The 23414-nt window shown below is 39.7% G+C and overlaps 1 protein-coding gene across 3 annotated transcripts in view; it reads right to left on the bottom strand.

Annotated features, from left to right (window-relative positions):
* LOC124777847 (DNA excision repair protein ERCC-5 homolog) overlaps positions 1 to 23414 on the bottom strand; it is a 147981-nt gene that overhangs the window by 39801 nt on the left and 84766 nt on the right. For all 3 annotated transcript variants that reach the window (XM_047253383.1, XM_047253380.1, XM_047253381.1), the window contains exons 5-6: positions 5773 to 5968; positions 5443 to 5656 (exon numbers count right to left, since the gene is read on the bottom strand). In XM_047253383.1, coding sequence (XP_047109339.1) covers positions 5443 to 5656; positions 5773 to 5968 — 410 coding nt within the window. The remainder of the gene's footprint in view (positions 1 to 5442; positions 5657 to 5772; positions 5969 to 23414) is intronic.

Below are 23414 nucleotides of genomic sequence, written 5' to 3'. Positions count from 1 at the left end.
AGAAATAAACATCACATGGCTGGCACACAGGTGTGCAGTTTAGTGGTATTACTATTACTGTGCACGTCGGTTGACCCTCGCCATCTATAAACATTGTGTCATATATTGTAGTATCACTTTGACCACTCCAGGAATCCAGTACTAGACAAAACTTGTTATCAGAAACTCATTGTTTTAAAACATTCTCAAGAAATGTTCTGTAAATCGCATTCGTCAGTTTGGAGCAGGTAATGTAAACATTTTTCAACGAGTCGGTTAAACGATTGACCTCTTCTATAACCAGAGGACCAAATGTAACATTCGTTTCTTGTAAACACAGGAAAACCTTAGGCAACATTTTTCCAGAGGCTGTAATGGCATATTGCTCTGTGTGCGAATGTGTTAGTATGTTTTTACTACCAACTGCGACTAGGGTTCGTTTTTCTCCCTTATGTGATAACATGCGTCGAATGTTCACCCAATACTCGAATCATGTTTGATCGGGGTTGATCACGTAATCACGATTAAAACCGGTCTTAAATGACGCCATTTGCGTGTTGAAAAGAGCCGCCACTTTCTGTATATCTTCTATATTTTGTACCTCCTTATGAGAGACGTATTTAGTGACGAATTTTATACTCCAATTTGAAATTTCTTGCCCAAGATAACGATGCAGCAAACGTAAAATCCTTGTTGGCCGTATAATGAGGGGCTGCACCTGCAGCCCACTCCTGAAGTATTCTCGTTGTTACATTCTCGTTATGACAACAAGATTCGACAAATCGGTCGTATGTCCACTTATTTATCGCCTGGTATTTGTCATATCTTGTCCCTCCTTTAACGATATCACTTTCCCACAATTTCAAGTCCTTCTTCCTTTTCAGGGCTGTTGTTGCTCCATTCCTTTGCAGTGTTTGTAAGTTCCAGTTTGGATGATTCCGGGCTAGCGCTACTGCCTTTACCTGTACTTCAAGGTGTATAGCGCCGTAGTCCAGTCGTTTAGCAATCGGTTCATAACACTCATCGGGAACAGATGAAGCACATATTCCCAGTGACGTGGAGATTTCCAAAGTGTTATGACCATTTTGCGATTCATTAGTCGGGATATCTTCCACTGAATCACCTTCTGCTTCGTCTTCATAGTATAGTACTCCAGTATCAAGAAAAGTCATTTCGTTTGTCAGCTCCAAACATCTCTCAACGATAGCCGCTCTTATCAATCTGGAACGCCAAGAAACAGACCTGGCTGCTTCCGGTAGTGCAGTGATAATGCATCTGTATTGCAACACTTTTACAAACCAAAACACAGTGACGGTAAATTCCCGCTTGCCATCGTCTGTGACAGGCTCCCAACTATATATTACAGCACTAGTCAAAGGGTGTACATCCTCCTTTACTCAGATTATGCACCTGAAAGATGTGACAACTAGTTACTACGGCATAAACACACGAGCTAATTACCAAAAACTACATACAGTACTCATCATATGTAACTTACAGAATAACGCTGTATTCATCCACAAAACGTATTTCATTCGGCACATTACCAACAGAAAAATCACTACATGTATCCGCGAGGTTCGCGACAGCCTAATGATGGAAAACAACTCTTTCCGATTGACTTATACAGGGCTATTACAAATGATTGAAGCGATTTCATAAATTCACTGTAGCTCCATTCATTGACATATGGTCACGACACACTACAGATACATAGAAAAACTAATAAAGTTTTGTTCGGCTGAAGCCGCACTTCAGGTTTCTGCCGCCAGAGCGCTCGAGAGTGCAGTGAGACAAAATGGCGACAGGAGCTGAGAAAGCGTATGTCGTGCTTGAAATGCACTCACATCAGTCAGTCATAACAGTGCAACGACACTTCAGGACGAAGTTCAACAAAGATCCACCAACTGCTAACTCCATTCAGCGATGGTATGTGCAGTTTAAAGCTTCTGGATGCTCTGTAAGGGGAAATGAACGGTTCGGCCTGCAGTGAGCGAAGAAACGGTTGAACGCGTGCGGGCAAGTATCACGCGTAGCCCGCAGAAGTCGACGAATAAAGCAAGCAGGGAGCTAAACGTACCACAGCTGACGGTTTGGAAAATCTTACGGAAAAGGCTAAAGCAGAAGCCTTACCGTTTACAACTGCTACAAGCCCTGACACCCGATGACAAAGTCAAATGCTTTGAATTTTCGGTGCAGTTGCAACAGCTCATGGAAGAGGATGCGTTCAGTGCGAAACTTGTTTCCAGTGATGAAGCAACATTTTTTCTTTAATGGTGAAGTGAACAGACACAATGTGCGAATTTGGGAGGTAGAGAATCCTCACGCATTCGTGCAGCAAATTCACAATTCACGAAAAGTTAACGTGTTTTGTGCAATCTCACGGTTTAAAGTTTACGGCCCCTTTTTCTTCTGCGAAAAAAACGTTACAGGACACGTGTATCTGGACATGCTGGAAAATTGGCTAATGCCACAACTGGAGACCGACAGCGCCAACTTCATCTTTCAACAGGATGGTGCTCCACCGCACTTCCATCATGATGTTCGGCATTTCTTAAACAGGAGATTGGAAAACCGATGGCTCGGTCGTGGTGGAGATCATGATCAGCAATTCATGTCATGGCCTCCACGCTCTCCCGACTTAACCCCATGCGATTTCTTTCTGTGGGGTTATGTGAAAGATTCAGTGTTTAAACCTCCTCTACCAAGAAACGTGCCAGAACTGCGAGCTTGCATCAATGATGCTTTCGAACTCATTGATGGGGACATGCTGCGCCAAGTGAGGGAGGAACTTGATTATCGAATCACTAAAGGGGCACGTATCGAACATTTGTGAATGCCTAAAAAAACTTTTTGAGTTTTTGTATGTGTGTGCAAAGCATTGTGAAAATATCTCAAATAATAAAGTTATTGTAGAGCTGTGAAATCGCTTCAATCATTTGTAATAACCCTGTTTAAGGCTCGTGCTGGACACCTTGCCTCTTCCAGATTCACAGCTATGATATGACAAAGAGGCAACCGGGACAACATAACTCTCCCCGCGTGCATTCTGTCCTGTGACTCGCTGTAAACAAGCGTTGCGCGGTTGGCTATCTGTGATCCTTTGTGAGGAATTCGAAGCACTCTTTCAGGTGACAAGGCTTAAAAGTTTAATACTTTACTAACTCACGGCGTTTGGGAAATTAGTTTGCCTACCTTATTATTATCATTCCTTATTGATTTACTTACCTTATTAACCCTCCTATCCTTATCAATTGAGATATGGCAAAACACAAACGAAAAGAATAACATCCGCTAGGGTTCTTCGAGATTCGAACCCATGTTCTCAGATTCCCAGCCAGTTACCTTGGCCGTAGCACTATTGGCGAAATGTGTTTACCATGTGGATACAGAAGCGACAGTTGTAAAAGTTTCTTTTCTCGATATCTGGAAAAGCTTGCATTTGCGGACCCCATACCTGATGAAGAAAAATGCTCCATTTACAATTATCTATCGATCCCTCCAATTTTGAGTCCATTGCTCGTCATAACCTTTAGGGGTGATTTTCTCAAAATTGCGGGGGTGTTGACCCAAAATGTCTTAGAGTCCTTCGTTTTAGGTTGTACATAAGCAACCTGCCAAATTTGAGCCGAATCGGTTGGCCGTGTCCGAGGCCTTCCCCTTGTGAGACAAAAACAAGATTTCTCCAGTTTTTTTCAAATTTCCCTGATATTTCCCCGATTTCCCTGACACATTTGAAATTCCCTGATTTCCACAACTTGAGGCAACCCTGATAATATAGCAGTAAGTGAACTCTCAGAATGTTTTTAGCTTTTGTCAATCACTATCTCTACATCCTCTTCAGATGGGTTTACTATGTTAAAAGGGACGAGATGTAGTATCATACATATTGTTCACAATGATTAATATGTTTCTCTGCTTAAAATGCCACTAAATTGGAAGTAACTGTTGAAAAATAAAAACTATGTAGCTATGATCAGCAAATACCTTCAGGAAACAGCAATCAATTTCATTTTACAAGCAATAAAGATTTTTTTATAACAGACTACCATTCCCATTTGGTAATACAATCACACAATACTCCACATTAACTGATTTAATTCTCAGTTTGTTGCAAGCCCAGGTATGGGTCTGTGTAGTGGATAGTTCTCTCACAGAAAATGACAGTTAAAAAAAGAAACAAACATGTGATTCTGACGGTAACATGGGAGTCAAACAGAATGTAGCATACAGTCTATCAAAACATAATAAAACACTAGAGTGAAGGCAGTTACCAAAACTATTTCTGTTTTTTACATCAGAATGTTTGCTGGAGCAGGACACCATCTGTACAAATGCAGTGCTTTAAGGACAGTGGAATGAAGACAAGCATTAATTTATTTTTGTACAGCATTAAATAACTTATGCTTACAGGTTTCAATTCCAGTAAGCTACAGTGACAATACTTAGAATTTTCTGTATAAAAAGGGCATTATTAAGCTCAATGAGTGAGAGGAAGCTTGCATTATTAATACGTCCATTCCTATATAACCTGAGGAAAGGAATTATGGTACACAATCACATTACAATGCTCTTACAAGCATAAAAAATCTATAGTGCACAATAGCAATGTCCTGTCAGTCTCCCGACCTCAACATCTCACTTATCAGTGGGAATACCTACCCAGTTTTTCATACAAACTGAAGGGAGAACAAAGAGATGTGCATGTTCATGGTCCTGGAGTTACCAGAGGGTGTCAACAGTTTGCGCAATGGTGCACTAAAAAATATGCAAATTGTGTATGATCAAGAGAACAATAAAGATCAACTGAATGAGGCAGTGCAGTTGAAATGGTACTGGCTTCATATTCAGGAGGATAGAGTTTGATCTGTTTGGCCTGATTTAGCTTTTCTGTGGTTTTCCTAAATCATCTCTGGCAAATTCGCGGATGGTTCCTTCACCAAGTCATGGCCGACTAACTGTCCTATCCTCATAAAAATACTTATTTGCCTTGTGTGTATGTAAACTGGAGCTATTTACCTTCATTGCATTATGATGACAAAACCACATCATTGTGACATGATCCACAGATCAATAAATGAATAAACACATACAAGGAACTGACCAATATTCGCATACTACTGCTCTGTAGGCATTGCAAATACAACCTAGTACTTCAGCATCAAAAAAATTTTAGAAGCAAAGAACGTGTCCATATTTCAAAGCCTCTCAGGATCAAATAGGACAAAAGCTTCATATGTACATTTGTACATCATTATGTAAAAACTAACACACAAACTTCACTTCAGTCCACTCTACACAAATTTGAGTGAGATACTATTTTCATTTAAGAAATTGTATATTAATAATTAAGGTAAACGAACCATTTATACCCTATTTTCTTCACATCCAGATATCAGCTTAACAAATGAAAGGTTAATATACAAAAACATACAAAACAATATCATATTTTTTTGTACTCACCCTTAATGTAGATAAACCTTGTCACATTGTCAGAAGCTATTCTACTGCCTACATTTAAGGATGTGTTTACACCCTGTTCCTTAAGCATTTCTTCCATTTCACGCAAACTTAGGGTATGGCCACCCATTTCCTTTTCTGCCTGTTCTAAGGAAACTTGAACAGAACGTCTCTTTAATAAGCGACTCATCTGAAATGATGAGAAGTCTCCAGACTCCTACAACAGCAAGAGAGAGAAAAAGAATATGATGTGAACAAAAGTCTACTAACAAGTCAAGAAGCTTTGATTAGTGAAATTACTGTTAGAACTGTGCAATAAAGAAGGACAAGTACCTTTGGCATTTCATGCAGTCTACCCCAAGAACTCTGCTTTCTCGTTTCTCTCAAATCAGTAAGAATTTCATGTCGAACATCTGCAGGCAATGCTTTGAACTGTGCACTACTTACATCAACAGAGTGCAAATCTCTTGGTACACGTTTTGATGGGCTTTCATCTTCTTCAGAGGTGACAGAATCTTCGGCTTCTGATCTAAAGTAGATACAAATTCAAAAAACAACATAATTATTTTACAGTTTTTCTGTATGGAAATATATTTGAAGAAATGTTGGTTAAACTTCAATACTTCAACATCAAAGTCATCAAAAAAGTTGGAACAGAAACTTGGGCTTTCAGTTCATGTACCACAGAACCTATTTGCCACTGTCTCACTGCATTTTGTTCTCTCCCCTATTCACACTAATTTCAATAGTTAGAACCTTCCACATCACTTTTTTCTTCTTCTCCTCATTTGGGCCATCCGAGGACCATGTTAAGCCAGATCAGATAATTTTCTTCTGGTCTTTATGCTTGTCCAAGAATGAATCTTATACACTGTAATCTTTTTTGCTCTTCTATTCATGTTTTTATCCTGGAAACCTATGGTAATATAAAATTGTATATCAAAGTCGTCTTGTAAATTTTTGTTTCCCATTTCCTACAGATGCCTTTGTATCTCTTTTAGGCCATATATTTTGGTTTCTTACAAGAAACTTCTTTAACTGATATAGCAACCTCCTGTGGAGATACTAAGGATGTGTCCAAAGAACACAGTCTTTCTTTTCCTGATGGTGTCCAAGATGTTCTCTTTCTAGGTACACAGTTCTTTCTGTTCCCTGCATCTTGCTGTGGCAGTAAGTGTTTGAATGTCTACGTGGTTGTGTGTGCATGTATGTTCTTTGACTAGAAGAAGAGCAAGAGGTCAAAAGTTTCTGTGAATACTGTTTTCCATTGCATGTCTCTGTGTCTCAAGTCCACTATAGGTGTGTGGCTGCCTTTCCTTTATTTTATTCTTCCCAATTGCTCATCTTATATATTGACCATCTACTGTTCATCGAAATTTCTATAGGCTAATGAGAATCCTTCGTGCCTGCTCTAGCCTATGTATAGGCTTCAGTTCAGATCACTGTCTCGTAAACTCTTAAATTTCCATTTGTCGAAAGATTATTGATATTGTAGAAATAGATACTGGGTTTGTAAACTAAATTAATCTTGTTTATTTGTTCTCTCACAGCTTCTTATTTTCTGTTGGATCAGTTCCTACTCATTCTCTTAGGTATTTAAATTTTCCCTCCTAATGGCATCCGTCTAGAAGCGGTCTTGATTCCAGAATGAATTTTTACTTTGCAGCAGTATGTGCACTTATTTTTAACTTCATGGCAGATTAAAAGTGTGTGCCAGTCTGGGACTCAAACCTGTCACCTTTTGCCTTTCGCTGACTACTGAGCTATTCAAGCATGACTCATGACATGCCCTCACAGATGTACTTCTGCCAGTACCTATTCTCCTGTCTTCCTCTTCCAAATTTCATAGACGTTCAACACCTAGTGGAACTAGCACTCCTGTAAGAAAGGAAAACCTTCCCATGAAAGAAAAAGCTCTCATTTTCAAGTTCCGAACTGGAAAACAGTTCTAATGTACCAAGATAAAAAGAACATTATACATTAGGTATCAACCAAATAAAGCAGTGCAATTATTAAGAACTGGCTTTATATTCAAGAGGACGGAGTTTGATGTGTCTAATCATCCTGATTTACGTTTTACTAAATCATTTCAGGCCAATGACAGGATGATTCCTTCAGCAAGGCCACAGCTAACCACCTATCTTCATAAAGCATACTTACATATTACGTGTGTATGTATATTGAACCTACGTATTAATTTCCATTGCATTATGATAACAAACTGTGTATCATTGTGAAATCATTGCTGGTCCTGTTGTACAATGAAACTCAAAATGCAGCACTTTTAAGTTGAAAATCCCCCCACCCCCTCCCCATCCCATGTTCTTCCCCCCCAAGATCAAGTTCACAAAATCCAAATGAAACAATTGCTATCTGGACTTGCTCTTACACTGTGCATTTCAAATGTCATTTGTTTTCAATGAAAAATAAAGTCAATACAAAGAAGAAGTATTTACAGAATTGTAGGTTATAAACACAAACATAATCTTACATCACTCCCCCTCCCTCAGTATGTAAGTCAATTACTAGTACTTTCAGGGAATAACACAACCAAATCAATTAACTTCGTTTGATGAGACTCTTGGAGATGCGGGTGACTCACTCACAGGTGAAGTGCTCGATAGGTTTTCTTGTGTATCACTGGAGTTCGAGTTCACAAGGCTGTAGGCTGATTTCAGTTTCGCCAAGTGAAACATTACTTGCCACACCCTTAATTTTTGAGTGAAATATTTTGTTCTTTTTTGCACTGGGACTTAATAGGGGCCTTCATAGGGAGCCACTAGTTCAGCTTTAACTTTCTCATTCATCACACATATGTGAGTCATTTTATACATGTATTCACTAAAAAAATAGTGTTTCCTTTACCTTGTGGGAACATTCTGAAGGGCGCAGTTTATCCGTATGTTGGTGTAACAGAGACGTGAATGCTAGTAAATCTACTTCTTGTTCATTTTCTGACCTTACAATGAAATTACCAGCAATGTTAACGAGTTGTGCCACACAGTATCTCAAGCAGCCAGTCCTATGGGAATTGTAGAAATGAAGTTATTCCATTTATTTTTACCATGAGCTCTGATGGCTGCTTTCAATGTTCAACAGAATCTCTCTATTTTTCCCATTTGACTGTGGACAATATGCTATAGTTTGTGTTAATTTAGAATCACAAATCTGAGCTAACACACGGAAAAGCTCTGATTGGAACTACGCTCCTTGGTCAGTCACTATTTGGTTAACGCTCCAAATCTAGTGTTCCAGGAGTTATAAAACGCTCCCACCACTGTTTCCACTTGCATGTCACATAGTGGAATGACTGCACATCACTTAGCAGAATGATTCCTGTTCCGTTATTCAACCAATCTTAGTGCTTGAAACAATTTATCAATTCATTTGAGGGAGGCACTGGGTGATCAGATCAATGTGTACCACCTTATTTCATCCAGCTGTGCATGGACACTGACCAACAGTAGATTTAGTATGTCTAGTCACTTTTTCTTTTGGCATTCTATAAATGATTTTGCACATTTTTGAATATCTTGCCAAGTCCAAGTAAATTCAAACATAACTTCACACAAGACTTAATACCAGGCCTTGGCAGCCATTTTGAGAGAGATAGAGAGAGAGAGAGAGAGAGAGAGAGAGAGAGAGATGCTTGCGTGTGTGTGTGTTTTGTATATTCTGACAAAGGCAAATATTGAAACAGTGTACCGTAATAATTTTCCACCACAGATTTCATGCAGTTTAAACTTTATGGAGGTATGAGGATTAGCCTGAAGTTTCTCGATTTCCTCATCACTCACATGATCATCTGCTGTCTTCTCATAATCAATTGATATTACTTCTTAAAGCCTGGAGAGATTGTCAGCCACAGTATTTTCTTTTCCAGAAATGTGTCTGATACCTGTCGTAAATTGTAATGTGAATTGTATGTGATGCAATTACATAGGGGTTTCCTTACTGTTTTGTTGTTTAAAAGCATGTGTTGAATTAGCATGGTCAGTATACACTGCAAATGAACATCCTTCAAGGGGGTATTTACGGTACCTTACTACCATTGGCGATATTTTCTTCCCCCCGATATATCGATATCAAAACGGCAATACTGAGTTCCACTATTTTTATTTTACATTATATTTTTTCCACAAGGTTTGGTAAATAATTGAAGTTATTCTTTTGAAATTGTAGTAGAATATAATTTTACTTTCACTGTGTGAAGGAGTTTTATTATTTTTTGGGATTTCATCAAGTTCAGTCTTTCTCTTTGACTACCTGAAGCAAGTATAGATGGCACAAAAGAAGAAGTCCAATTACACTGGAGGGATGGCAGTGTGAATTGGAATAACAAGATTTCCAATGTGAAGAAACAGCACACCAGTTGCATTAACACATCAGCATTCTTCAAAAACAGTTGTTGAAAATGATGAACAAAAATCTACATGAGAAGATTGGTCTTTGCAATTGAGGGAGACATGGGAGGGGAAATGCTGATGTGATCGGCACTCAGTGCTACCAGACAAAACTACAACGTTTATCTTTGTCACCTAATTTGGACACTACAGCTGCTAAGTCACTGGCATTGGCAGAAATGGAAAAACAGGAATGTGTTCTGGACAAATGACAAAACCAAATGACGGACCCATCAGATACCTTTTTCACTTACACACAGTTATCACTGTTAGTAAAGCGGTTATCGCCAAGTGTGAAAGTGCATCATTTTCCTTTCAGTTATTGCTCTAAGGGAGGATAGGCAGCCTGCTAGTTTGTTGATGTACATATTATCTAACAATAAATCAATACTTACATATACAGCTCTAAAACTGATAATATATTTACAATATGCAGCTGATATTTTTATAGGCCAATACATCGATATTTTTTCGTTGATATATCGATACATGTTTTTGATATATCAAGAGCCAATAATTATATTTTTTTTATATACCGACACATCAGATTTTCGATATTTTTAAAAATATCAACAGTCCAACTACCATGCATATGCTAAGAAGTTCCCGTATCATACGTTGAATATTTCTTTTGGGATGGCAAGAACATTTCGCAAAAGAAACCAAGTAGTTTCCATATTCTTCCTTTTTTGTTCCAACACTGGGCTGGATGCAAAATCAGAAGCATCCACAAATAATACAAGTTCCCTATTTACATTCGAGGATGTTAAGAGAGCATTTGTGAGGTTCATTTTGCACTTCTTGAACTGCCTTGTTGCATCTTCTGTTCACTGAACATTTCTTTTATCATTTTTCTTGGTGTTTTCGTGTAACCATTTAAGATATCTTGATATTCTATGGAGTGCTACAAACGCCACCAGTAAAACTTCAGTATGCCAAAGAAATGACATAATTCTGACAAATTTCCTGGCTGTTTGAAATTAGGCATCACTTGTACTCAAACTGGGTCTGGTCTGGTACCTTCTGGAGTAGCCATATGTCCTAAAAGGTTAACTTGTTGAGCTCCAAACAAAGATTTTCCAACACCAATCCTTAACCCAAAATACACACACCAAAAATAGTTTTGCATCACCCCAGTTCCCAGAACTCCTGAAGATAGACGCTGACTGTGGATATTGTATCACAGACACAGTCCCTTTGACTGTTCAGAGATGTCACTAAACCTGCCCAAAGATGTAAACAACCATGCATGAGCAGCGCCTATTAGATGGAGGGGGTCCGACAGCCTATCAGTTCCAGTCATTCCACGAGGAGGGAGGTACAAGGCTCGTGTTGTCTGTATTTCAACCATGCCTAGATGGTCAATACCACAGTTCAATCGTGTCCGAATTGTTACTTTGTGCCAGGAAGGGCTCTAAACAAGGGAAGTGTTCAGGCATCTTGGACTGAACCAAAGGATGATGTTCGGACATGGAGGAGATACAGAGAGACAGGAATTATCGATGATATGCCTCGTTCAGGCCGCCCAAGGGCTACTACTCCAGTGGATGACTGCCACCTACAGTATTATGGCTTGGGGGAACCCTGACAGCAACGCCACCATGTTGAATAATGCTTTTCGTGCAGCCACAGGATGTCATGTTACGGCTCAAACTGTGTGCAGTAGGCTGCATGATGTGCAACTTCACTTTTGACGTCCACGGCGAGGTCCATCTTTTCATCCAGGACACCGTGCAGCACAGTACAGATGGGCCCAACAACATGCCGAATGTACTGCTCAGGACTGGCATCACGTTCTCTTCACCGATGAGTGTTGCATATGCCTTCAATCAGACAATCGTCGGAGACGTGTTTGCAGGCAACCCGGTCAGGCTGAATGCCTTAGACACACTGTCCAGCGAGTGCAATAAGGTGGAGGTTCCCTGATGTTTTGGGGTGGCATTACGTGGGGGCGACGTACGGCGCTGGTGGCCATGGAAGGTACCGTAAAGGCTGTACGATACATGTATGCCAATAGTGCAACCATATCAGCAGCAATTGGCGAGGCATTAGTCTTCATGGACGACAGTTCACGCCCACTTCGTGCACATCTTGTGAATGACTTCCTTCAGGATAATGACTTCGCTCGACTAGAGTGACCAGCATGTTCTCCAGACATGAATCCTATTGAAGATGTCTGGGATAGATTGAAAAGGGCTGTTTATGGACACGTGATCCACCAACCACTCTGAGGGATCCACGCTGAATCGCAGTTAAGGAGTGGGACAATCTGGGCCAAAAGTGCCTTGATGAACTTGTGGATAGTATGCCACGACGAATAAAGACATGCATCAATGCAAGAGGATGTACTACTGGGTATTAGAGGTACCGGTGTGTACAGCAATCTGAACCACCACCTCTGAAGGTCTCGCTGTATGGTGGTACAACATGCAATTTTTCAGGAGCAATAAAAAGGGCGGAAATGATGCCCATGTTGATCTCTGTTCCAATTTTCTGTACAGGTTCCGGAACTCTCAGAACCGAGATGCTGCAAAACATTTTTTGATGTGTGTAGTTCAATCACTGAAACAAGATAGTTAAATACTGTGTGTGTTCTACTGGAAAGCTAGAGGCTTTCAATATGTCATCTACAAATGCAAAACAGAAATCTAAATTTCTAAAAACTTCATTAATTAATTTCTGAAAGATACTGGGTGCATGCCAGGGGTCAAATAGCTTGAAAGTTAATCCATGAATTCAAAAGAGAATGATCACAGCACTCTTTTCCTTATCTGTTTAACCTAGTGGGACTTGGTAATATGCTTATTAGGAACTGGAATTCTTGTTTAGTCAAATTTAGTTATATGAATATAACCAGCAGGCTTTCAAGTACATTGGAGGGCCACTGCTGACTGCAATATAATGTTTAAAATCATGCTTAATTTCTCCTGGTGTACAGATGAGTTTTGTCAGTTCAGGAAATTTTTGAATAGTTTGGAGTATGTACAGTCAGTGTGGAGAAAATTAATGGAATCAGGCAAAACAACTGTACACTGGAGTGCAGCCAAATGTAACTGAGGATTACTGACAACTAATAATTTTCTTTTTAGATCTATTAATAAGCCCACCTGATGAAGAAGGTTTGGATCAATTATAACATTTGCTGTGTTGAGTACAATGAAAGGCCTCTCAAAACTACGTTTTAAACTTAAATCAAAATGCAACAACTTTGATCTGTCAGAACTGGGTTGTTTTGAAAATCAGCCTTATGCAAACACAATTAGTTTATTTTTATATTTAGCCAAACGTGTTTCGACACCTATGTGTCATCTTCGGTGGGTCAAATTTTATTTCCTAAAATTAAATTGCAAACTGAACTGTATTATTAAACACCAGTTTTAGTGTGCTTGTTTCCAAAGTTTTTTTGACAGCATGTCATCTGCAAAATTTTTGGTCCTGTTTCGCATCTCTGGTCAGTGTCTCAATGAACTGCTATTTAATGCATTGTTTTCACTCAGTTTTTCACAAATTTCCGCTCACTACTTTACTTTACCTCAAATTTTGTGAAAGTGTAAGAGTGGTGAAGTAGGGAGTGGAAATTTTTGAAAAACTTGGCAGTATGAGCCCACTTATTGCTATGATGTTGCATCCCCTCTGGCCTACATGAATGCACTGATTCTGTTGGGAAGTTTGTCACAAAACCACCTTATACTCTCCTGAGTCAATTTGATCCACAACTGTTGTAACTGGTCCATGATACCCTGGATACTGGACTAATATGAAGTTGGCATTCAAGCTTGTCCCACAGGCCCACACAAGTTCTATTGTGGACAGACCTGGAGATCTTGTTGACCATGGGAGTATGCCAACATCATGCAGAAAGTTCATAGAGACATGTGCCATGTGTGTAAGAGCATTACCTTGTTGAAAACCATCACACTATCGTATGAGAGGTGACATACAAGGGCACCGTATGTCCGTGATTTACCATTGTGCCACCATAGGACCCTCAATCACTAACAGCTGTTACCAAAATCATATCCAATGGTCTCTCACACCACGGTGGTTGAAGAAACACTGCTCCTTTTCTTTTTGGTCATCAGTCTTCTGACTGGTTTGATGTAGCCCGCCACGAATTCCTCCCCAGTGTTAACCTCTTCATCTCAGAGTAGTACTTGCAACCTACGTCCTCAATTATTTGCTGGATGTATTCCAATCTCTGTCTTCCTCTACAGTTTTTGCCCTCTACAGCTCTCTCTAGTAGCATGGAAGTCATTCCCTCATGTCTTAACAGATGTCCTATCATCCTGTCTCTTCTCCTTATATCAGTGTATTCCACATTTTCCTTTCCTCTCCGATTCTGCGCAGAAACTCCTCATTCCTTACCTTATCAGTCCACCTAATTTTCAACATTCGTCTGTAGCAGCACATCTCAAATACTTCAATTCTCTTTTGTTCCGGTTTTCCCACAGTCCATGTTTCACTACCATACAATGCTGTACTCCAGACACACATTCTCAGAAATTTCTTCCTCAAATTATGGCCGATATTTGATATTAGTAGACTTCTCTTGGCCAGGAATGCCCTTTTTGACATTGCTAGTCTGCTTTTGATGTCCTCCTTGCTCTGTCCATCATTGGTTATTTTACTGTATAGGTAGCAGAGTTCCTTAACTTCATCTACATCATGACCATCAATCATGATGTTAAGTTTCTCCCTGTTCTCACTTCTATTACTTCTCATTACCTTCGTCTTTCTTCAATTTATTCTCAGTCCACACTCTGTACTGATAAGACTGTTCATTCTGTTCAGCACATCATGTAATTTTTCTTCACTTTCACTCAGGATAGCAATGTCGTCAGTGAATCATATCATTGATATCCTTTCACCTTTAATTTTAATTCCACTCCTCAACCTTTCTTTTATTTCCATCATAGCTTCCTCAATGTACAGATTGAACAGTAGAAGTGAACGGCTACATCCTTGTCTTACACCCATTTTAATATGAGCACTTCGTTCTGGGTCGTCCACTCTTATTATCCCTTCTTGGCTGTTGTACATACTGTATATGAGCTGTTTCTCCCTATAGCTTACCCCTTCTTTCTCAGAATTTCGAACGACTTCAACCATTTTACATTGTCAAACGTTTTTTCCAGGTTGACAAATCCTATGAGCATGTCTTGATTTTTCTTTAGTCTTGCTTCCATTATTAACCGCAACGTCAGAATTGCCTTCCCACGCCTTTACCTTTCCTAAACCAAACTGATCATCATCTAGCACATCCTCAATTTTAATTCCCATTCTTCTGTATATTATTCTTGTAAGCAACTTGGATGCATGAGCTGTACGATAATTCTCGCACTTGTTAGCTCTTGCCGTCTTCGGAATTGAGTGGTTGATGCTTTTTCCGAAAGTCAGATGGTATGTCGCCAGACTCATACATTCTACACACCAATGTGAATTGTCGATTTGTTGCCTCTTCCCCCAATGATTTTAGAAATTCTGAGGGAATGTTATCTATCCCTTATGCCTTATTTGATCTTAAGTCCTCCAAAGCACTTTTAAATTCTGATTCTAATACTGGATCGCCTATCTCTTCTAAATCGACTCCTGTTTCTTCTTCTATCGCATCATCAGACAAATCTCCCCCCTCATAGAGACTTTCGAGGTATGTTTTCCACCCATCTGCTCTCTCCTCTGCATTTAATAGTGGAATTCCGGATGCACTCTTAATGTTATCACCCTTGCTTTTATGTCGCTCTAGGTTGGTTTGACTTTCCTGTGTGCCGAGTCTGTCCTTCCGACAATCATTTCTTTTTCGATGTCTTCACATTTTTCCTGCAGCCATTTCGTCTTAGCTTCCCTGCACTTCCTATTTATTTAATTCCTCAGTGACTTGCATTTCTCTACTCCTGAGTTTTCCAGAACATTTTTGTACTTCCTCCTTTTATCGATCAACTGAAGTATTTCTTCTGTTACTCATGGTTTCTTTGCAGTTAAATTCTTTGTACCTATGTTTTCCTTCCCAACTTCTGTGATGGCCCATTTTAGAGATGTTCATTCCTCTTCAACTGTACTGCCTACTAAGCTATTTCTTGCTGCTGTATCTATAGCCTTAGAGAATTTCAACCATATCCCAATTCTTTGTGTATTGATTCTTGCTTACGTGTTTTAAACTTCAGCCCACTCTTCATCACTACTATATTGTGATCTGAGTCTGCTCCTGGGTACAACTTACAATCCAGTACCTGATTTCAGAATCTCTGTCTGACCATGATGTAATCTAACTGAAATCTTCCTGTACCACCCGGCCTTTTGCAAGTATACCTCCTCCTCCTCCTCCTCCTGTGATTCTTGAACATAGTATCTGCTATTACTAGCTGAAACTTGTTACAGGACTCACTTAATTTTTCTCTTCTCTCATTCCTTGTCCCAAGCCCATATTCTCCTGTAACCTTTTCTTCTACTCCTTCCCCTACAACTGCAGTCCAGTCTCCCATGACTATTAGATTTTCATATCCCTTTACATACTTTATGACCCTTTCAATATCCTCATACACTTTCTCTCTCTCTTCATCTTCAGCTTGTCACATTGGGACGTATACCTGAACTATCGTTGTCGGTGTTGGTTTGCTGTCGATTCTGATAAGAACAACCCCATCACTGAACTGTTCACAGTAACACACTCTCTGCCCTACCTTCCTCCTCATAACAAATCCTACTCCTATTATACCATTTTCTGCTGCTGTTGATATTACCCTAAACTCATCTGACCAGAAATCCTTGTCTTCTTCCCACTTCACTTCACTGGCCCCTACTATATCTAGATTGAGCCGTTGCATTTCCATTTTTAGGTTTTCTAGTTTCCCTACCACATTAAAGCTTCTGACTTCCATGCCCCAACTCGTAGAATGTTATCCTTCCGTTGTTCATTCAATCTTTTTCTCAAAGTAACCTCCCCCTTGGCAGTCCCCTCCCAGAGATCTGAAAGGGGGACTATTCCGGAATCTTTTGCCAATGGAGAGATCATCAAGACACTTCTTCAGTCCCATGACTATTAGATTTTCATATCCCTTTACATACTGTATGACCCTTTCAATATTCTCATACACTTTCTCTCTCTCTCTTCATCTTCAGCTTGTGACATCGGCACGTATACATGTTACGTGTCTTTAATGCAGTGATTTCCATTGCCTTCTGAATCAGCAGTGATCAACAGGCAGAATGAGAGGTGACTTCTTATGCCAGAAGTCATCAGCCGCCAATGATGATCATTAATCAAAATTTAACCAGCGGTGCAACTCGAACTTGAGACTAAAGGCGTTTCAATTATGAATCAAAGACACTGTCCCTAGACCACGGGTGCACGCTTATGCCTCTTTAAAACACTGGAAGAATAGGACCTCTCCCCAGATCGTAGCCATACTTGCTCACAATGGCCATCCAGGCCACAACCGCTACTCATCGCTGAACACAATGCAATGTCATTCATCAACAGTCCAGTCAGGTGTCAAGTCTTTGTTGGTGAGGTACCAGAAGACTAACCAGTCATTGCATATTTTTGTATTTGAGAAGTGCAGTATAATGTTTTAGTAATGGTATCATGTAGCCATTTTTTTGTTTTGGATGGCCAGTGATCACTGGCCACAGATCAGTCAGCTGCCAGCTTTCATTGGTGAAGCTTCATGAGACTATTAAGTCACATATTTATCTTTTTCTCTCTTTTTTCACATTTTAATTCTTAAGTTAACAGTAGTAGGATGGATAGGGTGTGTGCATGCTGCATGTGGACACAGGAGGAGCTGGTCACAGTTCATGAACTACTAAAGACCCTTATAGCTATGGTCAGCCACCTGCAGGGTGCTACCTCAGGCTGTGGTAGCAGCAGAGAAACTGGCATGCTGCATGGGACACCTAAGGTGTTGCTTGTTTCACCTACAGGCTCTGCTGCCAAGGCAACTTACAGCTTACCCAACAAGGAAGATATGCACTCATTGCAGGATGAGTGGCAGGCTGTTACATGGTCGCATCGCTCCAGGCAGAGACGGTGCAAGAGCCAAACCCATGTGGTGCTGCAAGCAGAGTGCTGCGCAGCAAAGTGACACAGAGCAGTACTGAAGGAATCAAACATGTCTGTCTCTGAGAGCAGCAACCAGAGCATTTGAGTGACTCTGGCAACACTGGCAGCATGTGGCTGCTGCTGGTGCCAGTAGAGTAGTACTGTCGCTGGTGCTTGTGTTTCTTTTGTTGTTCTCTTGAGAAAATGGCACCACTGGATGCTATAATAGCAGCTATTTTACTCATTGTCCTTTTGTCCTTTATGGGACCAATGAGGAAACAATCATCATTCATTCATTTTGGACAACTTATGCACTGATGTGGCATCAGAATTACAAACTACAAGTACAAAATACATTCAATTCTCTCTTATTTCTTTCACTTTCTTAAGATGAGAGGCAATAATAATATTAAAATAGCATAGCTGACAAACTCATCAAAATCATTTTTTTATTGTGGGAGAAAAAGTTTGCAAAACTGTCTTTCATTTGGATAGCTACATTTGAAGTTTCCTTAAAGGTTTGTCCTGTCTGATAGGTGCCGTGCATAGAATGATCAATTTTTACTGTATGTTGCTTATCGACACTCAGGGATCCTTCCAGGTCAATGCCAGGGTTGTGCTAAACATATATATATTTAGCAAATTGTGATGAAGTTTCTATTATCTTCCAAAATATGCTCCACTTATTGCTCATTATTCCAAAAGTGCATTCAATTGATCACTGTGGTCTGGCAAGGTGTTAGTTGACATATTCTTTCCCCAGATCCAAAATCTGTTGACTGTAAGATTTGATAAAATGGCTCAACAATGGATACAGCTCATCTCCAATGAATACAAGAGGCAATGCAACTGATATCTCTGACAGTGGATAATCTGGTGTATACTACACTTCCCTCCTTAAATCAAGAATAAGAAGAATAAAATATACCAACATCGCTTCACTTCCTGTATCCTCTAATATCTATTACAACAAATTTCTCATGAGCAGAGCATCTGCAACTGCTTATAGTACGATTGAATGAAAATGTTTGTATCTATAAAACACTGTACCAAAATTTTCTAGGCATTTTAGATGATTGTGTTTTCCAGTAACATTGCTCACTGCGAAAGAAAGTTCTGTATGATATATAAATCATTTACAGTGTTAAGAAAATCACTTGCAGAAGGCATTATCATGTGGAGAGAACAGAGGCAATCCCACAATACTTTGCTAGTTGAATCCACAACTGTTACAATTGCTGTGAATCCTATTGTGAATGACAGAGCCATGTCCCATGAAATACTTATGGTCTACTAGGAACCTGTCATAATTCTTGTTTCACCAGCTGTCAATGACCCTTAAAAATGACATTATTATTCTGAAAAACATCTGTAAGTACTTGTATTTCACACTCGATAAGGAAGTTCACACACAGTAACCATATGCCACCATACTCTCCTCTTTGCGGGTTATCATTTGCCAAAATCTTGTTTCGATATTTCATACTGTTTACGAGATAAATAGTGCTATGAATATTTAATTCTTGCTTTATTGTTTAAATGGGAATGATATCTACAATCATTTTTCTTGAGAATGGTGTGAGTTATAGATACTATCCCAAGTTTAAAGAATAGTTCCAAATTTTAACTACATTTGGTATGCAGCAGCATATGACTAACATGCACCAAACGCAAAGTCACAGAGACTTCTATTTTTCATTGCAAACTATTCGAATTTCTTGCAGTAGCTTACTTAATTTTGAATTATCACAACAATTAACAAAATGATCACCAGTTGATCATGAAGCTTATTATGTTGTGCTGCTCCACTGTACTCTGGGCTTAGGGAAACAGTGTCCAGGACTTGAAAGAATTCCAATGTGTACTTAGTTTGTCTGCCAAAGGGGAGTCTGCAAGAGATAAGGGGAGTCTGCAAGTTGTTGCTCATGTTGGCACCAATGACACCTGTTGCTTGGGTTCTGATTCTGACCACAGTTCCTATGGATGACTGGTGGAAGTAGTGAAAACTGAAAGCCTTGCTCAGGGGTTCAAGCAGAGCTCAAAATCTGAAGCATCATACCCAGAGTCAGTTGGGGTCCTTTAGTTTGGAGGTGAGTAGATGGTCTCCAAATATTAAGGGGTGAAGAACTGTAGGTCTCCTCTTGATAGGTCAGGTGTGTACTACAGAAAGGAAGCAGCTACTCAGGTAGCATAGTACTAGTGGAGTGCATATGGGGCATTTTACAATGAGCAGTAATTTGAGGTCCTCAAATGAATGCTTGCCAGTCGATAAGCAGATAGTGAAATCAGATTGCTTACAAAGCACACACACTTCGACTGCCAAAATTTTAACAATTGTCAAATTATTTGTAACAACGTTAACGAAATTACTACCTTCCAGGGAAGTCGTCATGCTCAAATTATTCTTGGAACTGAGAGCTGACTGAAACATAAAGTAGAAAGCTCCAAAATATTTAGCAAGGTATGGAACATACATTGAAAAGACATATTAGATACCACAGGAGGGGAAGTGTTCATAGCTGTCAACAAAAATATTGTGTCTGTGTGTCTATCAAGGTTGAACTCAAGTTAATTATTTGATTACATCATAACAGAAGTATGATCATTCGAGACCTTGTACCTACAAACATGCCTGACATTATCAACAGTTTCAATACAGAGAAAGGGATTAGTGATCACGATGTCACCATGGCGACAACAGTTACTAAAGGTAATAAATCAATCAAGATAGCTAGGAGAGTATTTGTGTTAGAAAGAGTAGATAAAAAGTTGTCAGCATCACACTTCGACAATGGTTGGTTGGTTGGTTTGGGGATGGAGACCAGACAGCGTGGTCATCGGTCTCATCGGATTAGGGAAGGATTGGGAAGGAAGTCGGCCGTGCCCTTTCAGAGGAACTTCGACAATGAATGGTGATCATTTAGTTCCAATATGATGGATGTAGAGGAATTACAGGCAAAGTTTAAACTGGTTGTAAATCGTGCTCTGGTCATGTATGTGCCAAGTAAGTGGATCAAGAATTGAAAAGACCCTCCGTTGTCTAATAACCAAATTTGGTAAATGCCGAGGAAACAACTTCCACTGTCATACCTCAGCAAATGATCTCGTCGTGAAATCGATATGATTCTGATCATATGAAAAATCACGAAGCTGGTTGAAGGCTTCTATCCAGTCACTTATTGACCAGTCTGGGGTGGTAACACAAACTAGCAAAAGGAAAGCTGAAGTTTTAAATTACATGTTCAAAAAAACATTCTTGCAGGAGTAATGTACAAATATATTACTGTTTGACTGCCGCACTGACTCTCGCATGGAGAACATGGAAATAGGCATCCGTGGAGTACCGAAGCAGATGAAAGAGTTGAAAACAAATTAGTTACCACTTCCAGAAGGAATCACAAGTCGGTTTTACAGAAAGTACTCTGCAGCATTAGTCACTTACTTAGCTTGCATTTATTGTGAATCTCTTGCCCAGAACAAAGTCCCATCTCACAGCAAAACAGTGCAAGTGACTCTTTTATACTATAAAGGTAAAAGAATGGAACCGTGTGATGACAGACTAATATCCTTAACAGCAATTTGCTACAGAATTTTTGAACAGATTCTAGGCTCAAATATAACAAATGTCCTTGAGACTGTAAAGCTTCTGTCAACAAATCAGCAAGGATTGTATGCACACACAGACCAACGGAAGAGTGTCAAGATAAAATTATTGTAGCAAGGATTTAGAAAACATGGCCTGTGTGAAACTAAGCTTGCCCTTTCCTCACACAATATCCTATAAACCGTGGATGGAGATCACAGGCATAACCTGTATTCCTAGATTTCAGGAAAGGATTTGACACGATACACTGTGGACAAAGGTCCAAGCATACAGTTTACATTCCCAGATATGTGAGTGGCTTGAAGTCTTTTTAAGTAATAGAACGCAGTATGTTGTCCTCAATGGCAAGTGTTCATCAGAGAGAAGGGTATCGCCAGGAATGCCCCATGTAATGGGAGTGATAGACCCACTCTTATTCTCTACGTACATAAATTATCTCACATAAAGTGTGAGCAATTATTTATGACTGTTTGCTGGTGATGCTGTCATGTATAAGAAATTGCCTTCATTAAGGCGTAATGTTGCAAAGCGATAAGAAGTGGAATGAGCAAGTCAGGTTGGTAGTAGGGAATACGAATGTCGGATTTAGTTTATTGGGAGAATAACGGAAAAGTGTAGCTCAGCTATACACGAGGTGGCATAAATAATGTTAGTGTGACCCATTCTTGTGTACTGCTTAAGTGTTTGGGATCCCACCACATCGGATTAAAGGAAGATGTCAAAGCACATCATAGGTATGCTGCTAGATTTGTTACTGGGAGGTTCGATCAACACCCAAGTGTTATAGAGATGGTTTCTAAACTCAAATGGGAATCCCCGGAGGAAAGGTGACTGCTCTTTTTGTGAGGCACTATTGCGGAAATTTAGAGAACTGGCATTTGAGGCTGACTGCAGAATGATTCTACTGATACCAATGTACATTTAACATAATGACTACAAAGATAAGATGAGAGATATTAGGATTTGTACAAATGCTTATAGACTAGTTATTTTTCCCTTACTCTATTTGTGAGTGGAGCAGGAAAGGAAAGGACTAGTAGTGGTACTCTCCAGCACATACCATAAGGTGACTTGCAGTGTATGTCAGTAGATGTAGAGATGTATATGCTCCCCATCATGGCAGCAATCCACACACAGCCATTTGTGTTGAGTTGTTAATGGCGGCCTAGGCATGGCACGGTAATTCCCTAGTTCGTGTGCTATTAAGTCTCCAACCAATGGTGCAGGATTACACAGAATGTTGCAGGGAGTTCATTACTTGTTCTCAGATAGTGGGCACATATGTCATGAAGTTACAATGCGCTTGCTGCATAATATGGTGATCCATCCTCGTTGTGGTCAGACGTGACTGAACAGAACCTTGATTACAAGTTTGCCTACCCTTAGGTTCTCATACAGTTCAACATTAAGCAGCTGCCACATTCAAATGTCCCACAAATCTGGATATTATACAATTTGACAATCCAGCTAAATGGAGACCCACAACCTTTCAATCTCTTGTCAGGAGCTCATAATGCTGCCTGACTAAAGTTTGCGTCAGCTCGATGTCCTTGACAGAGATCAATCAATGTCGATGCTGTTCTCACCCCTTACACCCCCTAGGAGGCCTGGTAACAACACTAAACACAAACAATACTAGAGAATTCTGATGACCAGTCTGCCTGTCACAAAGAGTTGCAACTTTAATCATTTCCATACCTGCCAATGATGTGTAGATATACAAATTTTCATTGAAATCCAACCACATCTTGTGTTTGCTTCATTTTTTTCTGTCAGTCAGTGTATTTAAGGAATTCAAAACATGAAAACGAATATAAGTGAATGCACTGCTTCTCTGACTTTTAGGAAACATTCCCCATTTTCTGTTTTCATTTAAGAAGCATGATACACAAAAAAGATCAAAAAATTTAACTACTGCCTAAACTTTTCG

The sequence above is a fragment of the Schistocerca piceifrons genome, chromosome 2 (assembly GCF_021461385.2).
Source record: "Schistocerca piceifrons isolate TAMUIC-IGC-003096 chromosome 2, iqSchPice1.1, whole genome shotgun sequence".
Classification (NCBI taxonomy): Eukaryota; Metazoa; Arthropoda; class Insecta; order Orthoptera; family Acrididae; genus Schistocerca; species Schistocerca piceifrons.
The sequence above is the reverse complement of the archived record's forward strand: the minus strand, read 5'-3'. Positions and strand labels throughout refer to the sequence as shown.